This window comes from Moschus berezovskii, chromosome 1, assembly GCF_049115385.1.
Source record: "Moschus berezovskii isolate FMDL1 chromosome 1, NW_MosBer_1.0, whole genome shotgun sequence".
Classification (NCBI taxonomy): Eukaryota; Metazoa; Chordata; class Mammalia; order Artiodactyla; family Moschidae; genus Moschus; species Moschus berezovskii.
Window position 1 is genome coordinate 10,490,500 of NC_142460.1, and position 27,415 is coordinate 10,517,914.

A 27,415-nucleotide genomic window follows, 5' to 3' on the forward strand; every position below is an offset into this window, starting at 1 on the left:
GAAAGACCAATACTGTCCATCAACGCACATTCGCAATTTAGAAGGGCGGTACTGACGATCCTGCATGCAGGGCAGCCGAGGAGACACAGATGTAAAGAACAGACTTCTGGACTCGGGGACGGCGAGGGCGGGATGATTCGAGAGAATAGCACTGAAACACATACATTACCATATGTGAAATAGATGACCAGGGCACATTTGATGCATGACGCGGGGCACCCAGAGCCAGTGCTCTGGGACAACCCAGAGGGATGGGGTGGGGAGGGAGGTGGGACACATGTACACCTGTGGTCGATTCATGCTGATGTATGGCAAAAACCATCACAATATTGTAAAGGAATTATTCTCCAATAGACTAATTTTAAAATAAAATGAAAAAAAGAGGAATGTTCCATTCTTGCCTGGAAGACCTGAGCTGTGTGCACCCCTTCAACAGAGAAGCAGTTTCAGTTTCAACCCTAGATGCAGAGCTTCCAAGAGAGGTTTTCAGGAACAACATCCCGAGTTTTTCATAATTTTATAGTTTTCCAGCAGTCTCTGAAATCTCTGAAATTCAGCACAGTGCTGAATAAGGTACGATTATTCCAGTACATGGGCTTCCCAGGTAACTCAGTGGTAAAGAATCTGCCTAAAGTTCAGTAGGTGCAGGTTCAATACCGGAGTCAGGATGGCCGCCTGGAGGAGGAAATGTCAACCCACTCCAGTGTTTTTGATGGGAAATCCCATAGACAGAGGAGCCTGGTGGGCTACAGTCCCATGGGGCCACAGAGAGTTGAACACAGCTTGTCAACTAAACAACAATTCTCAGATGAGAAAGTAGATGAGAAAGCAGAGACTCAGAGGCGTTAGGCAAATTAAGCAGGGCAGTTAAGAGTGCACTGGTGACAGAGCCAGGATTCAAACCCAGATTTGTGCATTTTAGTCCTCTGGTTTTTTCCACAAGCTACACCACATCTTTCATGACCGGCCTCCCCTCAGAGACCCAGCCTCTCCAAGCTGACCCATCAGAACCAACCTGGAGCCTGCTGGAGGGGACTGCCACCAAGGGTTCACCCCAAGTGGCTCAGCACCCATTCCTGTCAAAAGGAAGAGCAAAACCGGAGAGACGGGCCCTGTAATGGACCTGTGTACTCAGCCCCCAGTGGCTCCATTCCTGCTTCCCGACACCCATCCCAGCAGCCACCCCCTCCCCACACAGCCTGTGTGCTTCTGAAGAATTCCCAGGGTGTGGGCTAAGGGTAAAACTTTTGCCATCCTGCATTCAGGAATCCATCTGTGATCTGATCAGCAGGCAGCTTTTTTTCTGATCATAGGAACTGGTTCAAGAATGGGCGTGTCAACAAGACTCGGATCAACAAGACTCAAGGCAAGATTTTTCCAGGGACTCCTGGGGAAAAAAAAGTTCTTGAGAGCCACCGGAATAGACATTCTGTCTTCCTGTGGACATTGCAAGGTGCAGATGTCAGCCTGAAGCTGGAGCAGCCAGCTTGTGGCCACCCTAAGGCTCGAATGAACAGGAGAGGTGCAAAGAGCTGAGAGGACAGATCAAGCAAAGCGATGGAGCAGGAGCCTTGATTGAACCTTGCCTGACCTCCCGTCTACTCCTAGAACTTGTATTGGTGATCCGAGCTAAAAAATTCTACCCTACGGTTTATATCAAAGTTGGATTTTCTGCTACTTGCCAGCAAAAGCATCTAGACTGACACAGCCTCCTTTGGCGATTGTATTCGGAAGGCCCTGCCATTCTCAGCCACTCTGCCTGACAGCTGGAGAGTAGCTGAGGGAATCCATCACCCGTCCGAGGACTGGCCCAGCCACAGCCCGAGGGCAGCGTCCACCAGCAGAAATCAGCAGCTGGAGCTGGAGGGAAAGTCAGCCTCTGCCTTGCGTCCCTCGGGGGAGGAAACCGAGGCTGTGGGAAGTGATGGACCAGGCGTGAACCAGGCATGGGAGTTTCCCAGCTCAGTGCCCTCCCGGCCCTGCTGGCCCAGCTGAGCTCCTCGCACGACCCTCAGCAGATGACGCTGGGAGGTGTTCCTGTGATGGCCGGGGGCCCCCGTCCCTGGGGAAGCTGTCCCCTAACACTGCGGAGGTGGCATTCATGGGGACCCAGGGCCCACCTTCCCCGAGCTTTCCTCTTCCCATTTCAGAACCCTGAAGGGGTAGAACAACTCTACGGATGGTCTTAACACCTGTGACCTTGAATCCTCTTCTGAGCCTTTCAGAACTCTCCCTAGAAATATCAGAGCTGGAGGCAGGCCCCCCTCTCATACTGTGGGGTCCTGGGACCGCAGCGCAGATGGGGACTCCCACACAACAGGAGTACCTACATGAGGATCAGACTGACAAACATGCATTAAGTAGGTTCTGCTTACCTGACAATACAACTTCATAAAGACCTAAAACTTTTAGCTTCCTCACAGTCTCCCACAGCCCCACCAGGAGAGCAGTCCTCAGCCCCGCCCCAGCCTGCCTCACACCAGGATGTGTGCCCACGTGGAGACCTAGCCTTCATGTCCAAGCTGCATCGATGACCCCTGCAAACAGCCTGTCCCCAGCCACCACCTCCCTCATGCTGACAGGTGTGTGCGAGCCACACTCAGGAGGACAGGCGTGCAGAGAGGGCCACGCGACCCTGCAAACAGGCTGAGGACCACTCAGGTGGGGCGGGGTGTCCTGGTACCTGCAGCCTTGTGGGGAGGCTCACAGCCAGAGGAAAGCCAAACAGTGCCCTCCGAGGGCTGGGACCCAGGACATGCCCCTCCGGGCCAGTTCCGAAGGCGGTATTGGACCTGCATTCTTTTCTAAGGGAGATGGTAGAACAAGGTTGGGAGCAGGGCTGGCTGAGCAAACTGGGCTCAGTTGGGCTTGGTGACCTGGGACATCTTGCCTTCCTTGGACATTAGTTGTCCCTGGGGGGGGCAGGACTCCTTCCCATTCTAGAACCCTCTGTGGAGTCTGGGAAGCAGACTTGATTTCAGAGCCCTCATCCCATCCAGGAGTCCTAGGACAGCAGCCCAAACCCCCAGGGAAGAGAGAGCCACAGCTGGGAAGTACACGGCCTTTTATTTCTTGATTTCCCATCCGGAGATGCCGGGATGAAGGCGTGGCTTCACATGGGACAGGCATGGGCCGTGGAATATCAACGAGCCCAGGACTTGCAGTAGAGGCGGAACAACGCGTCCACCTCTGGGGACACCACCCTGGGGCCCACCCTGCCCACGACAGGCCAGCAGCGCAACGCCAAGTGCCCAGAACACGGGCACGCTGAACAGTCTGTACACACTGGCGGGAGGGTCCGTCCATCTGGGAGCAAACAGGTCCATGAGGTTTGCAATGGGGAAGACGTGTCTCCCAACAACAGCTGAGCCCTACTCAGGGGATACAACGGTGGAAGGCAGCTCGGGGACGCGCGGGACTAGCGATCCTGTAGAAACGGGGCTCAGGCGCGCGCACACGAGGACAAAGCCACGCGCCACAGACCGGGAGGGAGGCCCCAGGGCTCCCGGAGCGGCGCCTGGGACAGACGCCGTCGTGGCCCAGAGCTCGCAGTCGGTGGCGCGGCCCGGACGGGAAAGCCCGACGGCGCGGCTGTGGGCTCACGTCCTGAAGTAGGGATGGACAAGGACCGAGGCCGTGCGCGCAGAGCCAGGTCAGGACGGCGCCCGGGACGGAAGCTCTGAGAGCGGCCCCTTCGGGAACCGTCGAGAAGAAGGCCGATGCTCTGCGCTCGTCCGCGCAGCTGCGGAGCACGGGGTGGGCCGCCGTCCCAGTGCTTATTCACATTTGGGGCGCTTGCCTGGGGATCCGCCTCCGCAGAGGCCGTGGCCAGACTGGGGGGGATCTCTTGGCGAGGCAAGATCTGGGGCCACCTCCAGGGAACCCATCTCCCTACCCGGTGGTTCCCAGGCTTGGTGAGCCCCCCGCCAGCGGCCGGGGAGATGGCCGCGTTTCCAGAGGTCAGAGGGGCGGATAGGCTGCCCCCCGGACACCCCCAGTGGATGGGAGCAAACAGTCGTGTGCACCTAACAGTGCGGAGCCGAGTCTGAGATGTCGGGAAGGCAAAGCGCCCTGCGGACATGTATATTAGTCCGGCCGCAAGGTCGCTCTGGGCGCGGGGTGGAGGCCCGGTGCTTGGGGGTGAAGACAGGGGCGGGGGTCCTCCAGTCGACCTGCGTTACAAGCTTGTCTTAGCAGCGAGAGTTTATCCTTGTTTCTGTGGCACGAAGGCGGTGGACACTGGACCAGGACGGGGCAAGGTCAGTCAGTCTGCCGAGGGCGGAAAAGCTGCTGCCGGCGCTGAGGGGGCCGCCTCCTCCTCCCCGGGGCTCTCAGGTGAAGTAGCGGCAGGGCGTGGAGTCGATGAAGCAGTACGGGGTGCAGCGCAGGTCTCCGTACGACCTGGGGGAGGACACGGTGCAGTGGGCAGGAGCCCAGGACCAGCCACGTCCTGGGACTCCGGTGCAACCTCGGCAAGCTCTCCCTGCCAGCTGCCTAAAGGGCCCCGGGCTCCAGGGAGGTGAGGGGCCTGGGGCAGGCCTCTGGGGCTTTCTCCCTTGAGCACAGCCGAGGGGTCTGGGGGCACGGGCTTGCTGGGTAGCCTTGCCCAGGACGCAGCTTCTCGGAGACAACCGCCCCCTCCTCCAGCGCTGCCCTGAGACCGCTTGGTACTACTTCTGAGCTGTCTAGTTTGTTTTGGCAGCCACTGGCCACAGATCTTGAAACACAAAGTTAGTGGGACCAAAGAATTGGATTCTTAATTTTATTTAAGCAGCTTACCTGTGTAGCTATTTACTACAACTTGCAAGTTGCAGAGCACAGCCTACACCTACACAAGCCCTAGTGCTAATCCTAAGACTCTGTCTTACCTCACACCTATTTTCACAAGCATGCCCTGAGGCTTCTTGGATTAAAAGAGTAACTGCAGGGAGCAAGGGTAAGTCCTGGGCTACACGCTACTCTGTACCCCAGGTCTGATTACCCACGCTCAGTGGTCTCCACAGGCCATCAGCCAGCTCACACCCTTTGGTAACTCTCTCGTGGGGCCTGGCAGGAGCCTCCCTACTTCAGAGAAGGGCCGTGCACGCAGACACACAGAGGCCGCGGAGTCCTGTCCCAGACTGCGGTGCTTGGAATAGGGGTGACAAGAAGTCTGAGCTCTTCCCATCAGTTGGATTTGTTGCTGTGCATTTGGGGATGGGCGTCAGGAGACCCTCCTCCTTGGAGGAGAGGGACGGGCCTGGGGTCCGTCCCGCAGCCCTCCCCAGGGCTTGGGTCCGATCCCACAGAGGAGGGCGGCTGGAGGGAATAAGAGCTGGAGAGGTGGATCCCTGAGGGCCCAGCCATCCACTCTGGGGCCACGAGAAAGGCAGGCCAGGGCCTGGGGGAGCAGCGGCCTCCCCAGCCCTCCCAGAAGCCCCGCAGCCCTGGTCCGGTAAGGTCTGGGGCGGGGGCGCCATTTTTGCTTGAACAGAGCTCAGGAGACCCCCACCCGCCGCGGGGCAGAGGCCTCCCCTGGGCGCTGGAGATGTCCTCGCGGAGGCCAGGACACCGGCGTGCTTATCCTGAGCCACACGGATGCCCACCGAGGGGGCCTCAGAAACAATTGCTGGGGTGCTGGCAGGAACGCTGCATTCCTGGGGTTCTCTTGGAGGAGCCAAGGTCAGCAAAGTGAGGTAGTAATGCTGGAGGGGCGTCTGCGGCGCCCGCAGGCCCGCCGAGCAGTTCCCTAGCATTCAGAGTACAGATGCCTGCCCTCCGGCCCAGGCCCTCTCCATGGGCAGGCCCGCTCCTCAGGAGACCAGGCCGGTCCCGGGAGAAACGGGGGACAGGGCTGCTCAGCCCGAGCCATGGGGGGCTCAGAGGTGGTGGCCTCCCGACTCCACACCCAGGTGGGGCTGGGTCACAGGGCTGCACTGACAAAGCCCGCCTACAGGAGCCGGGGCTGCGTGTGACGTCGTGAGCCAGGGCTGCGTGACGTGAGCCGGGGCTGCGTGTGACGTCGTGAGCCGGGGCTGCGTGTGACGTCGTGAGCCGGGGCTGCGTGTGACGTCGTGAGCCGGGGCTGCGTGTGACGTGAGCCGGGGCTGCGTGTGACGTCGTGAGCCGGGGCTGCGTGTGACATGAGCTGGGGCGGCGTGACGTGAGCCGGGGCTGTGTGTGTCGTGCGTCACCCTTCCGCAGTGTCCGCAAAGCCCCGGGCACGCAGAGCTGCTCAGGAACGTATTTGTGAAGGAAAGCGGGGAGCCCGGGAGCGGTCAAGCCCGCGAGGCGGTCCCTACCCGGGGAGATAGGTCTCGCAGGTCAGGTGGCCGAAGTCAGTGCCATCGCAGTCCTCCACGCCCCGGTGCCGGTGGCCGTCTCCGCAGTAGGCCCGGCGGCAGCCTGCGGGGACACAGCGGGGACACAGCCCTGAGGGGCCGGGGAGGGGACGGCCCGGTGGGACCACGTGGCCGCAAGGGCCCTCCTCTCTCGCGCGGCCTTCCACAGGGGTCCGGACCCCAACCCACGGAAGGGGGGCCCTGGGCCCGATCCAGGCCCACCGCGCGTCAGCCGAGAGCCCACCCCGGCCTCCGTATCCTTGTCCCAGCCTGGGGCCTGGACGCTGACCCCCGTCGCGGGACCACGGCCAGTTCCTTCACGGGGCAAGGGTCGGGAGACCGCAGGCCCCGGCTCCGTGATGGCCTCGGTGGGGATGGGGAGCGGCTCTGGTCTGTCTGCAGGGAGCCTCCAGGCGTCCCCTTGGGAGCCAGACTGTCTTCTACGAGCTCTGTTCTTGCCCGAGGGGAGGCGCCGGGAGTATGAACCCTTTACACGGGTGTCTGAGCCAATAGGGGCTTGAGACCCTTGGGCGGTCCTTCCTGCTGTGTCACCTCCACGAGAGCCCGGGGGCCTGCAGGCAGAGCCGGCCTCCTAGGAATCGTGGCCCGAAACTGTCAGGGGAAGAGCAGCTTCCCAGGAGAAGCAGCCGCTTCACCCGCCCGCCCTAAGGGCCCCCTCCTCCCCGCCGAGCTCCCGGCTGGCGAGGGACCTGCGCTGTGCACCTACGGGGTCCCGGCCCTGAACCGGAGCCCGGCTCCTCCCCGCAGGGCCTGAGAAGCCGTGCAGGGAAGGGGCGTCCGGCCCCGACGGCACCCAGACCGGGATCTCAAGGCTTCAGCCGTCCATGCCCATGGCACCTAGTTTTCAGGGAAGCCCTCGGTCACCCCACTCACCGCGTAGCCGCCCCTCTGAGACGGGGTGACTCGGTGGAGACGGGGTGACTCGGTGGCTTTCAGAGCCGCCTCCGAACTCTACCACCCCGTGGTGGTGCGTACTGGTTCCCCCGGGGCCGGGCCCCACTCACGGATGCAGTCGTCGCCCGCATCTGCGTTCCCGTCGTCACACTCCTCCCCCGGCTGCAGGACCCCGTCCCCGCAGGAGCCGCGGTGGTCTCCAGGGTAGTCCCAGGGGTGGACAGGTGTCAGCTGACCGGAGAAACACAGCGCAGTTACCAGGGATGGCGTGCCAGGCAGCCCGGGGCGCTGGGGACAGAGGCTCTGGGTGGGCACAGGGCGGTGGGGGCTCCTGTCCCGGAGCCAGAGCTCTGCGCTTGGCGGGGAGGCTGGGCCGCGGGGATCCCCGTCTGGAGCTTGAACCCAGAGCGGAGCCTGCAGGCGGGGCCCCGGGACCCAGAGAGCTCTCAGAGGCCGGCTGTGACGGGCGGTGAAGGGGCTCAACCCTCCACAGAAAGCTCTGCGCCCGGCCTCCCCTTCCTTCGGAGATGAGTCCCTCTGCAGAGCGCCACCTTGGGTACCTGGACGGGGAGCCAGCCAAAGCTGTCCTTGAAGTACAGGGACCTCTGGTCTCTGCGGAAGGCGATGGCATTCTGGGTGTTGAGCCTTTCCAGTTCCTCCTGGTTGTTGACCACAAAGATCTGCCAGAGACCACACTGGTGAGGGTCCCAGAAAACACTTCCCCAGGAAGCAGGGCTTAAAGAGCCAGAGGGGGAAAAATAAGCCCCGTGGGGGCTGGTGGTCGGTGGGAAGAGGGTTGGCATTCGCACTCTTGCATCCCTCCTAAAGTTAGGGCTAACGATTCCCACATCCTCCCAGCCCGGTTCAGAATGTCTGAGTGTGGAATAAAAATATCCACCAAGGTTTAAGATTCTTAAATCTTCAAAGTGTTCAAAGACTTCAATAAAAAGGTGATGTCATCTAATCAAGTATTTCAACATCTGGAAATGATTCTTAAAATTCTTACACTCAAAGACATTTATGACAATGCTATTATATGAGGGAAAAGCTTGGAGCACTTGATCCGTTTCTGAAAATAGGGCTCTGGTTAAATAAATCATAGCACAGTCACGTGATGCATGAATTATTATATCCATTCGAATGATGAATTTATGTCCAGGGTTTACTTCAAAGTAATCCAAAGGAGGGTGGGCTGTCATACATCAAGTGTAAGGCAGAAAGGAGATGAGCTGGGACTTGATCATTGTTGAACTTGGGTAAAGAGGACGTGGGGGTTCCTTAAACTATTTGTTCTGCTTTTGAATTTACTTGCAATATTCCATAATGTTTTTCTTAAAAAAAGATAGTCTGGTGGTTAGGACTCAGTGCTTTCACTGTCAGAGCCCAGGTTCAATCCCTTGTCAGGAACTAAAATCCCGCAAGCAGAATGGCATGGCCAAACAAAAAAAGACACAGAAAATGCTCCACAGTGGACCCACAATGTTATCTTGGTTTTCTTCTTTGGATTTTCCCCTTATTTGCCAGTTTCCTATAACAAGTTTGTGCCCAGTGTAACGGGGAAATAAATTTTACTAAAAGGTTTTTACAAACCGCAGGGGGTCATCAATCATGTCCTGAGAGGTAAGCACTCCAGATTCCTCCCAGAAGAGCCTTACCACAGGAACTCGTGGGGAGCTGGGCCCGTACACAGACTCCCCGTAGGAAGGGTTATTCACATTCATGGGGGGTCCACAAAGACATCTTCCCGGGGGCCCAGGAAATCCTCTTTCCCCCTTGGGTCCCATTACAAGTTGTCCTAGAAAGCAACAAACCACTGTTACCAGAGCACAGGAAGAGAAAACCAAACAGCCCAGGAAGGCGTCAGCAAGTTTCACGACAGAAAGAAGCCTGAAGTCCACAGTGTTTCAGAGAGGCCTAGAGGAGAGGTCCAGAGGTACTTCTGGTCCAAGCTGTGGGTCCCCGAAACACGCTGAATGTGGCAGCACCTTTGCCAATCCTCCTCCTCCTTGCCCTCTCTGGAGACTAGATATTCTACTCCCCAGACCCCCTTGCCCCTGGAGGTGACCATGTGCCATAGTGATGGCCAATGCGAGGTCTGTGGTGGGAGAAGGGTGAGCTTCTGGGAAAGTCTTTCCTGATAAGGGAGAAGCAGGGCTGGATGGGGACATAGCTTCCTCCTTCTTACCTGGAAGACAGACAAGATGGTGCTGCAGCAGCTGTGCTGCAACCCTGAAGTAAAATAAGCCAGCATACAGGGAAGGCAAGGGCCTTGTGGGACCTGGGGCCCTGAGAGTGACACCTAGAGACTGAACCAAAGCCAGCCACTGTCTGCCCCTGGACTTCTTTTCTGTAGGAGGAAAACAATCCCCCTTTATGTTCGTGTGCTAAGTTAATCTTCAGTCGTGTCCGATTCTTTGCGACCCTTTGTACTGTAGCCCACCAGGCTCCTTTGTCCATGAGATTCTCCAGGCAAGATTACTGAAGTGGGTTGCCCTGTCCTCCTCCAGGGGATTTTCCCTACCCTGGGACTGAACTTGCGTCTCTTGCATTGGCAGGTAGGTTCTTTACCACTAGCACCACCTAGGAGGCCCAAGAATACCTCCTCTTCTCCACCCAGGGATCAAATCCACCTCTGTTGTATATCCTGCATTGGCTGGTGGGTTCTTTACCACTAGCACCACCTAAGAACTTCTTAGTTCTTACTAAGAAGTAAGAACTTCTTACTGATGAGCATGTTACTGGCTGATAACTTTCACTTTTTAAAAATTCATTTTATTTTGTTATTATATATAGGAACTTTACAAAGGAAACTCTGAATGTGGGTTTCTTTGATTTGTTCTAGAAGAAAATGGGATGTTTGAAAATGCTCAGCCTATTTTTTTTTTCCCTGATTCTGAGAAGAGTGTCTGTCTGAAAAAGAGACGATGGGGAAATTCACTCCCTGCAAGGTGGGAAACTTGCTAGGGTTGGTAATTCTCACCTTGACTTGTAAAGGCTCTGATGCCCAGGCCACCCTCCAGACCAATTCCATCAGGACTGCTGAGAAGGGAACTCAGGCACCTGCGCTTTCCAAAAGTCTTGCAATGATTCCAGTGAGCGCAAAGATTTCGAGCCGCCAGGCTTGGGAAACAGTCTTTACACAGACCCCCTTCAGACTCTCCTCTCCAGCCTCCATCCCTCCCTCACCAGGCACCTCCTCGCTTGCTCCTGCTCAGTCCTGCTCATGCTGAGGACAGTTCTGGGGTTCCCCATGCCCTGTCTTACTGGCATGTGTCTCTGTGATTCTGTTCCCTATGAGATCGGCAGGCCAGCTGCGTCTCCTGGAGGAGGGGACGCTCTCCTCCACGAGAGCAGGTGGACGCCTGTTTTCACTAACCAGGGCGTGGCACCCAGCAGGGGACACAGTGCACGTTGGATGATTTGGATGAACGAACCCAGACGAACTAAGCTCTTGGGAAAAGACTAGAGGTCCCACTCTAGTTGGCAGAAAAATGCTAGAGCCAAAGCCATCCAACAGGAAAATATGGGCGCTGAAAACAGAAATAAGTAGATACCCCTCCTTCTGGGAAATTAAGCAGGGGCTTGGAGACGAGCCAGCCATTGGTTTCAGGTTGGACAGCTGTGCCCAAGGCAGTCAGCAACTGGGGACACAGTCTGCAGATCCCATGAGGGTACAGAGAAAATGACCCCAGGGGAGAGGTCTGGGTCAGAACCCCACAGAGGCAGCTGCAGCGGCAGGAGGAGACCCCCACGGGGCTGCCCATACCCTGAGACTTCCTCAGCCGCCGGGTGGACAGGTCGGAATGCTGTCAGGCTTCAGGGAAAGGAGGCCTGCCAGGATCTTACACCAAGTTATGGTCATTCATCCTAACAAGAAATACAGACACAGTCCAGGAGGAATGCCAGTCTCATGTTTGGAGAGAGACTCCACCAGCTCAGGAATGCTCTGGAGAGTTTGCACCTGGGGCAACTGAGATGGGAGTGCTCTGTAACCAAGGATGGGAGAGCGTCATGCGGGCCACCTTCCAGCTGCTTGTGCGATCCCAACTTTTCCTCCAGAACCATGGTGTCTGTCCCATGAATCCAGGGTGAGATTTGAATTCATGTCCACCTAACACTAGGCTGTTCAAAAGACATACGTCCCAGAATTACTGACGCGCGCAGGATGCTGGCAATTCCCAGGCAGCACGTTGATTCACAGCCCTGTCTGGGGCAGGAAGGACTCCGCCAAATCCGTCATTTGGTTATTGCAGATTACGTCTTCAAGGCCTCTTGCTTCTGTTCCCTCCTCCGGCCCCCAGCCCCTCTTTCTTGGTTACCTTGGGTCGTGACAAGCTCCCGCCGCCTCCTGCTCCCCAGCACCGTCCTGGCACTGGACACCAGCAACAGAGGTGGCCTCGAGACAGGACAACAGGACGTGGCGGGGAGTCTGCTTCCTGCTCCCTCCCCCTGCTGCTTCCTCCCAGCTGTCCGAGGGCATCTGTTACATCTGCCTGATTCCTGCCAGGCTGCCCCGAAGGGCACAGTCACCTGAACTCCCCAGCCTCAGCCTCTCGGAGCTTGTTCAGTGAGCAGCCTCTCCATCTCCTGGCAGCCAGAGGACCAGCTCTGCCTCTCTGCCTAAGGGGCCTCCCATCCTCACTGGCTGCTGCTGTGGTGGGAGCAAGTCCTGGAGGGGAATCTGGGAGAAGGCAGAGGAGTCCCGGGCCGTCCCATCATCCCAACCCCGCTCTGTCCCTGCAGAGGCTGCATGGCTGTGTGGGAGGGTCTCAGGACCGGGGGTCACAGGCGGACTTCGGACCAGGAGTGGCCACTAGTCCACTTGGTGACCTTGGGGGATCTCTGAGGCTCAAAATTCTTATCTACAAAGGGAGGGTAGGATCAGACCAGGGGAGGTTAACCTGGGGCCCGCAGAGCCTGAGAATATCCCAAGATGGATTTGGGACAAGGCGTCTGGAGCTCTGGGTGTAGGTAGACACGTTTTTTCTCGAGAGTGGAACTTTACCAGGCTCTCAAAGGTAGTCTCAGAAATCAGTTTGGAGGCCTGTCCCAACTCCTGATGATGATCCAACTGGTCCCGCGCACAGGGAAGGTCTCTTCTAAACACCTCCCCTCCTACTGTCCCCACCCCCAGCCCCCACAAAGAAACATTTCCAACGAGCAGGATTCTTGCCCCATTTTCTTCAGTTCCCTCACTCTGGGAGGTTTCACAAGGGGATGTGACCCAAAGGGAGGCAGAGGAAAGGGACATCAGTCAAACAGCCCACCTGCAACCTGCTTGGCTGCTGTGCAATGATCCAGGGGGGCCAGCCTGACAGCTAAAGGGGCCCAGGTGTGTGAGCACCGACAGGCAGGTGCAAATGGGGGTGCAGAGCTGACTCAGCCAGGCCCCTGCCTCGAGGACCTGCCACCAGGAGGAAGGGGAGACACACCTGCAGGAAGCAGTCACCAGCGAGGGGCCGTGGCCCGAAGGAAGGAGACGTCCCATCAGGGACCAGGGAGGGCGCAGAAGAGAGAGCTCAGAGGAGGGAGAGGAGGTGGTGGGGTGGACCTGAAGGTGACAGGAATGCTGTTTCAGGCCAGGTGAGCCCAGAGGGACTGCAGGAATATGCTCCCGCTCAACCAGGAGCAGGAGGACGGAGGATGGTGTGTGTGGGGTGCAGGGAACAGGGCAACGGCATAGCGGGCTGAAAGAGAAGGTGCTGGAGAACCAAGGAGGGAATACAGGGCTACAATGGCCCTGCGACAGGGAGGGGCTCACAAGATAATCCGGCCGGCAGCCAAGGGAGCAGCTGAGGGTCTCCAAGCCCTGCCCTTCCCACCCTACCCCAGGCTTCAGGGGGAACCAGGATTCAAGTCAGATACACTGTGAGACCACTGAGGTCTTTGTTTGCGGAGGATGCCACCCAACCATAGGTCCCCTGGCTATTCCTCAGTTTTGTGAGCCCTTAAATACCCTAGGAAGAATACACAGAAGAACTATACAAAAAAGATCTTCATGACCCAGATAACCATAATGGTGTGATCACTCATCTAGAGCCAGACATCCTAGAATGTGAAGTCAAGTGGGCCTTAGGAAGCATCACTACGAAAAAAGCTAGTGGAGGTGATGGAATTCCAGTTGAGCTATTTCAAATCCTGAAAGATGATGCTGTGAAAGTGCTGCACTCAATATGCCAGCAAATTTGGAAAACTCAGCAGTGGCCACAGGACTGGAAAAGGTCAGTCTTCATTCCAATCCCAAAGAAAGGCAATGCCAAAGAATGCTCAAACTACCGCACGATTGCCCTCATCTCACACGCTGCTGCTGCTGCTGCTAAGTCGCCTCAGTCGTGTCCAACTCTGTGTGACCCCACAGACGGCAGCCCACCAGGCTCCCCCATCCCTGGGATTCCAGGCAAGAACACTGGAGTGGGTTGCCATTTCCTTCTCCAATGTGTGAAAGTGAAAAGTGAAAGTGAAGTCACTCAGTGGTGTCCGACCCCTAGCGACCCCACGGACTGCAGCCTACCAGGCTCCTCCATCCATGGGATTTTCTAGGCAAGAGTACTGGAGTGGCTTGCCATTGCCTTCTCCGATCTCACATGCTAGTAAAGTCATACTCAAAATTCTCCAGCCAGGCTTCAGCAATATATGAACCGTGAACTTTCAGATGTTCAAACTGGTTTTAGAAAAGGCAGAGGAACCAGAGATCAAATTGCCAACATCCGCTGGATCATGGAAAAAGCAAGAGTTCCAGAAAAACATCTATTTATGCTTCATTGACTATGCCAAAGCCTTTGACTGTGTGGACCACAACAAACTCTGGAAAATTCTGAAAGAGATGGGAATACCATATCACCTGACCTGCCTTTTGAGAAATCTGTATGGAGGTCAGGAAGCAACAGTTAGAACTGGACATGGAACAACAGACTGGTTCCAAATAAGAAAAGGAGTACATCAAGGTTGTATATTGTCACCCTGCTTATTTAACTTATATGCAGAGTACATCATGAGAAATGCTGGGCTGGATGAAGCACAAGCTGGAATCAAGATTGCTGGGAGAAATATCAATAACCTCAGATATGCAGATGACACCAACCTTATGGCAGAAAGTGAAGAAGAATTAAAGAGCCTCTTGATGAAACTGAAGGAGGAGATTGAAAAAGTTGGCTTAAAGGTCAACATTCAGAAAACGAAGATCATGGTATCTGATCCCATTACTTCATGGCAAATAGATGGGGAAGCAGTGACAGACTTTATTTTGGGGGGCTCAAAAATCACTGCAGATGCTGATTGTAGCCATGAAATTAAAAGACGCTTGCTCCTTGGAAGGAAAGTTATGACCAACCTAGATAGCATATTAAAAAGCAGAGACATTACTTTGCCAACAAAGGTCCGGCTAGTCAAGGCTGTGGTTTTTTCCAGTGGTCATGTATGGATGTGAGAGTTGGACTATAATGAAAGCTGAGCGCTGAAGAATTGATGCTTTTGAACTGTGGTGTTGGAGAAGACTCTTGAGAGTCCCCTGGACTGCAAGGAGATCCAACCAGTCCATTCTAAAGGAAATCAACCTTGAATATTCATTGGAAGGACTGATGCTGAAGCTCAAACTCCAATACTTTGGCCACCTGATGCAAAGAACTGACTCACTGGAAAAGACCCTGATGCTGGGAAAGATTGAAGGCAGGAGGAGAAGGGGACAACAGAGGATGAGATGGTTGGATGGCATCACTGACTCAATGGACATGAGTTTGAGTAAATTCCTGGAGTTGGTGATGGACAGGGAGGCCTGGCGTGCTGCAGTTCATGGGGTCACAAAGAGTTGGACATGACTTAGTGACTGAATTGAAACTGGACTGAAATACCCCAGGGGCCAAAAGCATCCCTTCCAAAGGCAAAACCCGGGCTTCAGACCGTGCTGTCAGTCTCTGGGGTTGGCAGCCCAGGGTTGGGGCTCGAGGGAAGCATCCTGCCTCAGAACTGAGGAGGGAGAGGACTGACGGGAAGAACTTTCGTCTGGATCACCCAGTCATCTCAGGGACGTGGTCTGGGCAGGGACATGGGCCAAGCTGCTGCTCGGCTAGATCCCCTAACAGAGAGAAGTGGGTGCGGCAGGATATCATAGTGACTAATGCTTGTCCTTCCGTTATTTTTCCTTCCTGATTTCAAGGGGGTGGCAAAACTGCGCTTTCTTGCCCTTGCTGAGAAATAGGTCATTTTAGAAGACGTTTGCCTTCTGTTCTCAAAAGAGGGCAGCGCTGTATGAGGACCAAGAGGAGGGAGGGGCTGGAGGTCAGAAGAGGAGAGATCGCCCCAGATGTGGGAGGATAGAGACCCCAAAGCCTGGCGATAAGGAGACCCCTAATCTCAGGAGGGACGGCTGTGGGGTGCTCCTGGGAGAGCTGACCTTTGAAGACCAGGATTCCCAGGTTTGGGGACGATCTGACACCCACTCCTGGTACGAAAATAGTGGTCACCCCTCTGACCACATGGCCTCAGGCAACTGGTTTCAGAGGTGAATGGGGCTGGTCAAGCCCGGAGGGACCCATGATAGCCTTTCACCCTCATCCCCCAGGATCTCTGCCCCACTGTTCTGTGGCAGTTGAAGACATGGCGGGAACCCCATTAACGTGAAAGATTGAATTTCCCCTGCATCCTAGCTGGTTGCCGTCTCAGGGCCAGTTTTCATTTATTTTCAAGGATCTAACAGAGTGACATTTCTTGACCATCCCACAGTGTGGTTGTAAATATTTTCCCATAAACCAGTGGGGAAAAGTGCACTTTGGAATTTTTAAATGCCTTCATTTTCTTAAGAAAATAATTAGAATAAAAACTTTGGTTCCTTGTGCATAACTGAAAACAATGGATCTTGCACGGTCAGTAAACAGTATTCATCTACATAAACACAGCACTTAGAGATGCTTTGTTAATACAGAGGATGTGCTGTGTACAAACCAAATAAAAGGCTTAGCTCCTCAAGTCAAACAAAGTAAAACAGTGTACCTATGGCCTCTTCAAGAGAGACTTTAATTTCTTTGTAATAATTTCCTTCCATAGTCAATGCAAATCTGTAAGGACTCTGTCATAATGCTGTGTAAGATAGAAAAATTTGCAGTGTCATCTTTACTCCGAATTGCTTGGAGCCATGACATGTTTTTCTATAAAGAGGTATTCGCTGTTGAAGTATGAGCTGCTTATTTTTCACTTTATGTATAAATGACATCACCAATGTGATTTTTTTTCTTTTTCTCTCCTCTATTTGTTCTCCAAAATGCTAAATCAAAACCATAATAGTGTTTATCTCCCTTGTGTAAAACTCAAATAAGCCAAATGGTGGATAAATTAGAAGTGTATTGAATTGCTGCAGGCATTTCAGGTCCAGCCTCTGCTGGACTCCCTCTGGGAGGCTGGTCGGAGGGCGACGCTGTGGACCAGGTGAAGCAGTGAAGTTCTTACCTGCAGAGGGGGGACCTGGGGGGCCTGGGAGACCCGGACGGCCAGGTTGACCAGAAGGCCCGGGTTTGCCTGGGGGGCCTGTCACACCAGTATCTCCTTTCTGCCCCTGATGGAGAAAAAGGCAGAGCCCGTTATAACAGCAGGACATTGCAGACTTTCTTCCCCAGTCAACTCTCCATTGGCAACCAGCTTGTACTTTGGAGCAAGTGCTGGAGGAGGAATGCACTCCTAGAGGTCACCAAGTTCATAAAAAGCTCAGGGCAAGCAACATTTGAGACAGTGCTGGATGCAAGTTTATAGATACCCAATTTTTTTTATATTGGGGTATAGTTGATTTACAATATTGTGTTTGTTTCCGTGGTACATCATAGTGATTCAATGGGTTTTTTTAAAAAAGATTTCCATTACAGGCCATCATAGAATATTGAGTAGAGTTCCCTGTGCTAGTTTATGTATAATAGTGTGGATGTGTTAATCTGCCCCTCTCCCATCCATCTCCCTCTGGTAACCCTAAGTTTGCTTTCTACTGGCATCACACATAGCTTGTGACTGCAAACAGGGACGATGCAACCCACCCCCTTTCCGGCAGGTGAAGAAAGAGCAGGTGCTCCCTCTGCCACTCATCAGACCATTTCTGTTCTAGCACAAGAGCTCTTCCCACCCTGTGGCCCCTTTTGCTTTCAGGATAAAGACACAGCCCCTTCCTTCAGTCTCTAGAGCCCTGCACTGCTGGACTTTCTAGGCTCGTCCCAGCCTTTTGATGTTGTTGGTCTTCAAGAGCACACGCCTTTTATTTTGCTTCTCAAGACTCTTCTCTCTGCCCCAAACCGCTCTCCCCATCCTTCCACTCTCAGCGAAAACACCATTGAGGCAAAGCCTTCCCCGACCTCTCCTGGCCCAGTCAGTTCTCCCCGGCACAGGCCCTTTGCCTTCACGGCCTTCACCCATGATCAGAGCTACAGTTGGTCTGTGGTCATTTCATCCATGCCTTTCCAGGAGACAGAAGCTCCCTGAAGGCTGGAATCTGTCTTGCTCACCTCCCTTCCCCAGATCAAGTTGGGGAGGAAGAGAAGCTGAACACACAGAGTGGACATGGTTTGTTGGCTCTAGGTCGGGAAATCTGGCTTTTCATCTGGACCATGAGACCCTGGGTAACTCAGGGCATTGTTCTGTGCCCCAGTTTCCTTGTCTGTGAAAGGTGGCCAGACAATATACATCTGCATAGGCTTGTCACAAGGCTAGTAAAGCTCTCAGAGGTGAAAACGTGGTTTGCACAGAACCCAGGGCTTCATGGGCCAAGCTGATTATCAGAGCAGCTGGCTTGGTTTCGTCTTTGCCCCACAGTCAGAAATGTCCTGACTCGTAAAGAGACATGTACCTGTATCTTTCCACATGGGATGTCCTCTTCGCTGTCTGCTCTTGGAGGGTTAAGAGCACACATCTCCCCCAGGGCTGCCCTTAGGAATGACCTCAGAAACCAAGGCTGGCACACCTGCAGAGCCTCCCCCGAGCCATTGGCTAACTGTCCCTGCCTGGGCCCCGACCACAATGGTGACTGGAACCTGACAGCTTTGGATGGGTCCCCTTCACACAGGTGTGCCGGAGCTGCCTCGCCCACCTGCTGAAATGTAAATCTTCCCAAGCCTGGGGGGCAGGCCGGCCGAGCACACCTCTCAACCACCATGTGACGTGTGACCTGCCACCTTGCCCACGTGGCCCTGGGGGCTCTCTCGGCAGTGTGCAAGGAGTTCTCAAATCCTTCATGTGGGATGGCGAGGTCAGAGTTTGTCTCCAACTCCATCCTAATGGAGGGAGTCTTAAGCCTTACCCGAGCCTTAGCAATCTGCAAGGCCACTAAGATGGGTTCCCCTTGCAGATGACACAGGAAGTCACCCTGTCTTAATATAACTGCAGTGAAGGCTCATTTATCTAACAGCCACATCGGCTGGCTCTGAGCACAGGAAGTGACACAGCTTGAGGAAGCTGGAAACGCTCCTCGTCCTGACCTCAGCGGTAACAGAATGTTCTGCTTATCGGTCATCTGCTTGGGTCAGCCTCGCCTCAGTGTGAGCAGGACACACTGAGCAGTGCTTTCCAGGAAAACGCTCCTCGTTCCTTTGTTGCACAAAGTCTGGTGATTCCCATCCAGGAAGCCGCTGTGTCTCTGGGACAGAAGACGTGTGTGATACACTCGTGTGGTTTTCCTGGGGTCTGCCCAAGGTCAGCTTGGAAGCAGGAGGCTGAGGGGAAGATGCGGCATGGGGAGACTGGTCTCAGGCCTCCAGCTTCTGTCCCTGCTGGGGAGCTGGCTTGGCTGGGGGTTCCCGGGTGGTCATGCCGCTTATCTGGCCCCTGGTTTCCAGGTGACTACATGCAAGGCAATTGGGTTGGTGGGCTCATCAGTCCTTCTGGATCTGAATTTTGTACTCCTGGAGCCATTTCTGGATTTCTGATTCCAGGGTCTGGGTCGTTTAACCCCCAGAGACTCTTAGCACCATGGCTCAACAAACACCCTGTGTATAAAACTCTATTAGACAATTAATTCATGACAAAAAGAAACCATCACATCCATCCCCCAGGCTGACCAGGCATGCTGGGGTCGGAGTGGCACTCAGGTGTCTATAAAGTCTTGAAGGAAGATGAATCCATATTCCTAACTGAGCTCCCAGATGTGGTTCTGGTGTCGTCTTTAAGAGGGCTCCAACACAATCATTCTCAACAGGGTCAAGAAATAGACTTCTTGGCTTCTGCCCTGACCAGGACCAGACAAACACTGTCCAGGGAAAGACGGCGACGACGGACACCAAGCGGCTTCTCGATCCCCAAGCATGGCACATTTTGGATGCAGCACAGCCATAGGGGAGAAAATGCTTTCTTTTTAAAGGATTTTTCCCTTGTCTTTCTTTTTCTGAGCCTAGTTTTTAGGAAACTGTTATCTGTGGCCTCGTGGCAAAGCCACGGGCATGCTACCCATGGTAAAGCTTTAGAAGTTGAACTGGAACCTTGTGACTTCAAGAGTCACCATGGATGGGCTTTCCTGGTGGCTCGGTGGTATTCAGGAAGCACAGTTTGATGTCTGGTCCAGGAAGACCCCCTATGCTGCCAGACAAGCAAGCCCACGTGCCATAGCTTCTGAGCCCACGCATCGAAACTACTGAAGCCTGCGCGCCTAAAGCGCTGCAACAGGAGAAGCCTGCACACACCTTAACAGACAGTGTCCCTGGCTCACAGCTGGAAAGAGCCTGCACACGGCAACAAAGACCCAGTGCAGCCAAAACAAATAAAAGTCATCGTGAAAGCTGATTCATCAGGTCGGAATCTATGTCATTCCTACGGTCACTTTGAAAAGACCAGATCTGGCTTCTTAGCATCACTGTGGTTCTGAGTTCTGGCGCACATGAGACTCAAGTGGAGCTTTAGAAGCAAAAACCCACCCTGAAGCCTCAGCTGTATGTCAGAGTCTTCGGGAGGGAAGGGCTTTTTTGGTGGGGAGGAGGAGAGACGCATGTGGAACACCACCACTGCATCCGAGGGAGGGCCTCTGGATTGAATCAGCCCCCAGGCGATTCCGATATAAGCTAGAGTCCGGAACCGTGGATCTAGCCCAAGGAAAGAATGGGAACGTGCCCACATGTGTTCAGTCCTCAGCATTATCTATAATCCGGTTAGGCAATCTTCTGGTCCCTCATTTACTAAAATCTGATGGAGAGATTTTAAAAGAGATGTTTTTAAATACTTAATGAATGAAGTAACAAGTGAAAATGCATATGTTGTGATTTTTAATTAAAATTTAGGATAAATATAAATGTATATTGGTCATAAAAGGAACAAATGGCTAGAGATTCCACAGGAAGGAAGACTGCCAACGTGGTAACGGGGTTAGGCCTGGACACTAGGTGCTTGGATGAGTTCCTTCCTCGCTTCCGGAACTTTCCGTTTGCCATGACGCTCATCTATTACACGTGTAATGGGGAAAGGAGGCAAAAGGCCAACGGAGTGGAACCGAAAGGGTGAGGGACACGTGTCTCATTGAAGGGTGAGGCCCTCTGAGGCCCCGGGGATGCTCACCATCGCAGGTTCTGACCCAAGAGCCTGCTGACCAGGGCAAGGGAAACTTCCCCTAAGCCCTGAATAGTGCCAGTAAAGAGGGTCATTTACAAATGGGGATCCTGAGGGAGGAGAGAACGCCCTGCTGTTGAGACCGAGAAGACCCTTGAACAGCCCGGAAATATCTGGGCTGGTTCCAGAAGTCCATCTGTGTCTGGGACACTGAGGCAAAAAGCAGGGTTTTGTGAGGTCAGTGGTCTTGGTGGAGACAGACTTGTTCTTGTGAACTGAAGACCCACGCCGAGCTTCAGCATTGGACACAGCTAATTTTGAGCATCCCACCCCATCCCCCCCCCAAACGCAGCTCACCTAAGGAACCCAGGTGCCCTGCCCCCCAGCCCAGAGGCTGCTGGAGCCAGACTATGTGCCCAGAAGGTCCCTGACCCACTCTGCCCCCCACACCCCCACCCCAGATCTGGTTAGCCCTGGGATCCGTACCTGCTTGCCTCGTTTCCCTGGTCTGCCTGTGGGCCCCCGGTGGCCAGCAAGCCCAGGCTCGCCCTTCGGCCCCATTTCTCCCTGGAAAGAAGAAAGAGAAGCAAGTGAGGGGTGAGGCTTGAGGCTCTGGCAGAGCTCCAGGTCGATCCGCCCCCTGCACGGGCCATCTCCTCCGTCACTCTATTCTAGGCAGGCTGCTTCAGGAGGTTGGGGGAGTGGTAGGGTCGTGTGAGACGGAAAGAGGTTCTTCACAGAAGAGGAGGGAAAGGAGCAGGTGACCCCGGGTGGGTTATCATCTGAGAGAAACGGAGGCTGGGCAGCACACGGTTTGGTTCCCAAGTCCCCAGCCTGAGCGGTCAGGGTGGGAGGTGCCTGGGTTTGAGTCCCCTGTGTCTGTGCCTGGGACGCCGTTGGGGGAAATGCTTTCTGTCTTAGCTGAAATTTCATGTTGTGTTTTTAGCATAAATTCAAATCTCCGGGGTTTTTGAATAATCGGACACAGTTTTGACAGCTGTCACCTTTGGGAAGCTTCTGCCATGTTAGCTACATCCCTGTACTATGCGTGCTTAGTTGCTCAGTCATGTCTGACTCTTTGTGACCACATGGACTATAGCCCACCAGGCTCCTCTCTACATGGGATTCTCCAGGCAAGAATACTGGAATGGGTAGCCCCTAACCGTAACCCTAACTGCCACTCCAATACTTTGGCCATCTGATGCTAAGAACTGACTCACTGGAAAAGACCCTGATGCTGGGAAAGATTGAAGGCAGGGGAGAAGGGGATGACAGAGGATGAGATGGCTGGATGGCATCACCGACTCAATGGACATGAGTTTGGGTAAACTCTGGGAGCTGGTGATGGACAGGGAGGCCTGGCATGCTGCAGTCCATGGGGTTGCAAAGAGTCAGACACAACTGAGAGACTGAACTAAACTGAGCCATTGCCTTTTCCAATATACATTCCTGTTCTTCAGCAAAAAACTGGTTCCACCTCACTTTGATTTGATTCAGAGAGAAAAACTTTGTGGGACAGATGTTCCAGACACATGTTCATGGAACGCAACATAAGCCATGCGTGTGTGCTAAGTCGCATCAGTCATGTCCAACTCTGTGTGACCCCATGAACTGTAGCCCACCAGGCTTCTCTGTCCGTGGTTCTCCAGGCAAGAATAGTGGAGTGGGTAGCTGTTCCCTTCTCCTGAACGTAAGCGATATTCCCAATTAAAAAGCAAATGCACCAACTGCAGAATTTGAGTGTTTAAGGTCAGCCTTTTGTAAAACTGGTCTCTGCATCTCAGGCCATCCCCTGCTTCCCTGTGTGCTTCTAGGATTCCAGGCCCTCCTGTGGCTTCTTTGGCTCATGAACCCACAGGGCAGTCTTCTTACCCTCAGGAACCCCTGGACACCCCAGAAAGCACCACACGAACTAAGTTTCACACCAGCAGCCATGAAAATTTCTGCTAGGCAGCAGCCAGTGCCTGTGAAGAGCTTCCCTAACCACTTAGACGATGATAAACACCCAGACAACTTCTCCCAGGGATGCCAGAGGAGGTACAACACAATGGAAAATTCCAGGGAACACCAATTCACAGTGAGGATCAAGCATAGAGCTCTGAAATCACCTGCTGGTTCAGCCAGTGTAATGAATTTGTCAAGCTACCAAAATCCTGCCTCACCAAGAGTTGTCCTTAAACCTATGGTTTCTTTCCCATCTGTCATGCTCTTCAGCCTGCTTGGATAGGGTGGATTCTCTGTGGCTATGGAGATGTTTGCACAATTTTCCTTGGCTGTTTAGAGGAGGATGAGAGATGCCTTGCTTGTCTGTGAGAAAACAGTAGCATAAACAGCATAATTTTTTGGAAAAGATAGTCTGAAGGAAGTGTGGTCCTTCTCCTCACCAGTTGGAAGCAGCCAGTAATATCTTGATCTAATTTCTCTCTGAAGACCTAATTATGGTCATCGCATTACCTCTGTCTTAAGCAGGCTGCGTGGGAGGAAGGGAGAACTCTCTATGGAAAGTCTAGCAGATGGAACAGAGAGCAGAGACGCCGTCATATTTAATTTCACAGGAATGTATTGCTCTCTGATACACAGGATGAAAACCTAGACTAAGTATTTTAAAATAAAATTGTTTTTCTCGGTAACATTCCCTTTCATTTGCTTATATAATTAATCTCTTTTCAACCCAACACTCTATGTAGGTAGCAGACACAGAGCTTTTGACGGCTTTGGGCAGTGATAAATGATAATAATTTCAGATGATTGAAATTATTTAAATATAATCTACCAACGGGAGAAAGATATAACTTGTTCTTTCAAGCATGGAAAACGAAATTTTAAGGTGAACTTGGAAACAATTTAGAATTCTAAGAAAGCATCCCACTTGCCTGTTGGAAGAATATCATGCCCTGAGGCTTAGACAAAAATAAGTTTCCAATGTAATGCCTTAACAGCAGAGGGCCCACCATTGCGAGGTGGCTGTCCTAAGTGGTCGTTTAAGCTCCCTTTCTCTTTATTATCTGACACTCCCCTCACCTTCACCCCTGAGTTCTTTCCCTAGACCCTAACCTTAATATAAGGTAGAAACAATCTGTGAGTCAGTTGCCAGTCTCACAGTTTTTAGTATATCTGACACCACTCTGTTATTCAATGAATACTTTTTCTTTAAGTCAACCAAATAAACTCCTTTTTATTAAGCCTTGTCCTAGCAAGATATCCATGAAATCCTACTAAGTACTTAAATAAATAATACATTTAACTGTCAAATAAAAAACATTTTAGCTATCTCCTGCTAAAACAACTCTGTGTTCCTCTGGAAGTGCCTGTACCCTTCTGAAGGAGTGCTGAGCTGGGTGCCGTCAGAAGTGGCCTTGAACCCTCATCAGGGCCGCTGGCCGCTGCAGCTCCAGTCTGAGTCCCGGCGCACAAGGCTTTCTGCTTTTGAACTGTCTGATAGCCCCCTGACAGACAGGAGACACGAGAGGCCATCTCTCTTCTCAGGTGGGGTGTCCCTTCCTCCTCTGAGTCAGAGGGAGGTCTCACCACTATGTTTGGCAACTTGCTCCCCTTTCAAACAGGAACCTTTCACAAAGAAACCCACTTATCAGGCCTGATGGATGAAAGGCAGACCTCTTTTTGCTGTGCTTGGAGGATCTAACTTGTTACTGAAGGCTATTTTTACTACTTCTGAGTACTTACTTTCTGCCCCAACATTCCAGGAAATCCTGGGAAACCCTGTGAAGAGAAAAACAAACATAATGACTACCTCTGAAATAATGCTTGAAAAGGCTGAGGAAGAACTTGGTCAGCCATTTTCAAGATAAGGCCCCATCAGTCAGCCAGCCAGCCAGTTAGTCATCCAGGAAGTCAGTCATCCAGTCAATCAGTCATTCAGTCAGCCAGCCAGTCAGTCAGCCATTCAATCAGTCAGACAGGAATTCATTCATTCAGCCAGTCAGCTAGCCAGTCATCCAGTCCGCCATTCCTTCATTCTTTCAGCCAGTCTGCCATTCATTCACTCAGCCAGCCAGCCAGTCAAGTCAGTCAGCAGCCAGCCAGTCAATCATTCAGTCAGTAAGCGGTCAGTGAGTCAGTCAGCCAGGCAGTCAGCAGCCAGGCAGTCAGCCAGCCAATCAGTCAATCATTCAGTCAGTCAGCCAGTCAGTCAGTCAGTCAGCAGCCAGGCAGTCAGCCAGCCAATCAGTCAATCATTCAGTCAGTCAGCCAGTCAGCCAGTCAGTCAGCAGCCAGGCAGTCAGCCAGCCAATCAGTCAATCATTCAGTCAGTCAGCCAGTCAGCCAGTCAGTCAGCAGCCAGGCAGTCAGCCAGCCAATCAGTCAATCAGTCAGCCAGCAGCCAGGCAGTCAGTCAGTCAGCTCACTTCTGTGGTAGTTTATCATTTCTATGAAATGCCCATTACCTTTTCTCCTTTGGGACCCAAGTCACCCCTTTCACCTCTGGATCCCTAAGAGGAAACCATAGGAGAGAGTCAATGAGTTGACTCCTAGGGGAAAAACTGGAGCATTTCTAACTGAAAATGCCATAGGTCAGCACCCTCACTTCCCTTAGAAGACTGGGTATGCCCAGGGAAGGCTTTCTTTATAAGATACCTCCTATTTGGACCCCCCCAAAACTGCTTAAAGGACACTCCACAGAAAATTCTGGGTCCTAGATTTTCTCCTATCTTCTAGGAAATTTGTCCTCAGGGTGTGGCTGGATTTTTTACTCCATTTTTGACAGAGAACGAGGCTGTGAGGTAGAAGTATGGCCTAAGTCACACGTCTACCATCTTTGCCCAGACCCCCTGCCAGGTATGTTCACGCTGCACCTGGCACAGCCTCCAGCCCTTACCTGCTCCACGTGAGGGGCTTCCATGTCCACTGGGGTCACCTCCCTAACCCGCCTGACCTGGCTCGGGGGCCTCACTTCTGTCTCGCGGCCCACTTACTAAGACAGGGTAAGATCAAGAAGTGGCGGCTGCAGCCCCTGACTAAAGAGCCCCCGGGCCCGTGCTCTGTGCATCGCGGACCAGACTCGGCCCCGGGAGCCATCAGAGACAAGCACAAACCTTTTCCCCTCTGGATCCAGGGTAGCCCTAAAAGAAAGCAGAAGGCGCATTGACAGTCAGCCCTGTAGGACCTCCGGGTCTGGTGTAAGAGTGGATGGAAGCCCTGGAGAGGGTGGTGGGATATGTCTCCACACTGGGCTGCAGTTCTAGGGCAGGGGTCGGGGGAGGGTTGCAGCAGTGAGTTCAGAGATGTCCCTGAGGGTTGTGTTTACACCAGGCCTAAAAAGAACTTTGCTTTCCTTAACCCCCACCCCCAAAGGCCCAAACAAAAGGCTTCCATCCACTTTGTTGTCCAGAGCCTTGACCCTCATTGTCCAAGAGAACAGCAGGAATGGCCTCCCTCTGCCCCGTGTCCCAGGGCATGCCTCCCTGAGGGCTAGTAAAGATAAGCACAGCCTGGCACCGGTCTCTCCAACATCCGTGATAATCCCCAGCCCAGGTCGGCAGTCACCCAGTCCCCACTTTATAGACACCAGCTGCTCCAGAGCCTTAATCAGAAGACCTGGAACCATCTATCTGGACCAACACACTGACCTTGGAGCCCATTGGTCCTCTTGACCCTGGCAAGCCCATCAGACCCAGGTCACCTTTTTCACCCTGTGGGAATCACAAGAAGGGGGAAAAGACCTCCAGTGACATTTCCTAGAGAAACTTAACCAGGAGAGGCATGGGCAAGATCAGGATGTAGCTGGGGACATCGAGGCTGGCCTGTGAATCTGAGGACCCCAAATGCTCCCTTGTTCACACCCAGGGGTCCAAGACTACCGACTCCAGGCTTCATTCTGGTGTCTGTCATGACATGTAGAAGGAAATTGTCCAAGGCAGAGCAGCTCTCCAAACCAAATGCTCGCTCATGTGTTATAAATGAACTGACATTTGATCTTCTCCCAGAGAGGGCTGGGAAGGGGTAGGGAAGAGAGCATGCAGGCACTTGGGTACTCAAAGGACAAGGTAAATGTGCTCCAAAAAGCTACATCTGCTCTGCTGTCTGCATAGGGAGGGCCTTTCAGATGTTTCCATATACTCTCACCCTAGGTTTGTGGCCAAGCAGAGTGACCATTAACCTCTGTGTGGAAGCAGGGGACTAGGATTCATGGATGGGATCTGTTACCCTTCAGAATGGTTTACAGTTAGAATTTTTAGAACCTTCCATGCTAAAAAACTTTAACCAGCACTAAACAATAGAAATATAAGGTGAGCCACATACTTAATTTAAAATTTTTTAGAAGTCACCTTAAAAGTAGAACTAATGGATGAAATTAAATTTAAACATTAAATTTACTCTAATTAATCTAATTATTAATCACTATTTAATAATCCAATTATTTTAAATATGTCATCAATGTAAAAACTATCCATGAGAGTTTTTTTTTTGTTGTTGTTCTTTTTTTTCTTTCAAACCCTTGTGTCGAGGGCTGACTTTCAATAGATCGCAGCGAGGGAGCTGCTCTGCTACGTACGAAACCCCGACCCAGAAGCAGGTCGTCACCATGAGAGTTTTACATTTGATTTTTCACAATAAATATTTGAAATCTGTTGTGTATTTAATATTTAAATTACACCTCAATTCAGGTGCTAAATTTTCATCTAAAATACTTGCTCTGTATTAGATTTCATAAAATTTATGGT

At 53.0% G+C, this 27,415-nt stretch overlaps 1 protein-coding gene across 2 annotated transcripts in view; it reads right to left on the bottom strand.

Moving 5' to 3' along the window:
* Positions 1 to 2,801: 2,801 nt before the first annotated feature.
* The window catches only part of COLQ (collagen like tail subunit of asymmetric acetylcholinesterase), a 63,578-nt gene continuing 38,964 nt past the window's right edge, over positions 2,802 to 27,415 (bottom strand). For both annotated transcript variants that reach the window (XM_055416670.2, XM_055416677.2), the window contains exons 7-17: positions 26,321 to 26,383; positions 25,787 to 25,813; positions 25,139 to 25,183; positions 24,417 to 24,452; positions 21,219 to 21,299; positions 16,674 to 16,779; positions 8,891 to 9,030; positions 7,796 to 7,915; positions 7,346 to 7,466; positions 6,282 to 6,384; positions 2,802 to 4,401 (exon numbers count right to left, since the gene is read on the bottom strand). In XM_055416670.2, the coding sequence (XP_055272645.2) occupies positions 4,332 to 4,401; positions 6,282 to 6,384; positions 7,346 to 7,466; positions 7,796 to 7,915; positions 8,891 to 9,030; positions 16,674 to 16,779; positions 21,219 to 21,299; positions 24,417 to 24,452; positions 25,139 to 25,183; positions 25,787 to 25,813; positions 26,321 to 26,383 (912 nt within the window). In that variant the 3' untranslated portion in view covers positions 2,802 to 4,331. The remainder of the gene's footprint in view (positions 4,402 to 6,281; positions 6,385 to 7,345; positions 7,467 to 7,795; positions 7,916 to 8,890; positions 9,031 to 16,673; positions 16,780 to 21,218; positions 21,300 to 24,416; positions 24,453 to 25,138; positions 25,184 to 25,786; positions 25,814 to 26,320; positions 26,384 to 27,415) is intronic.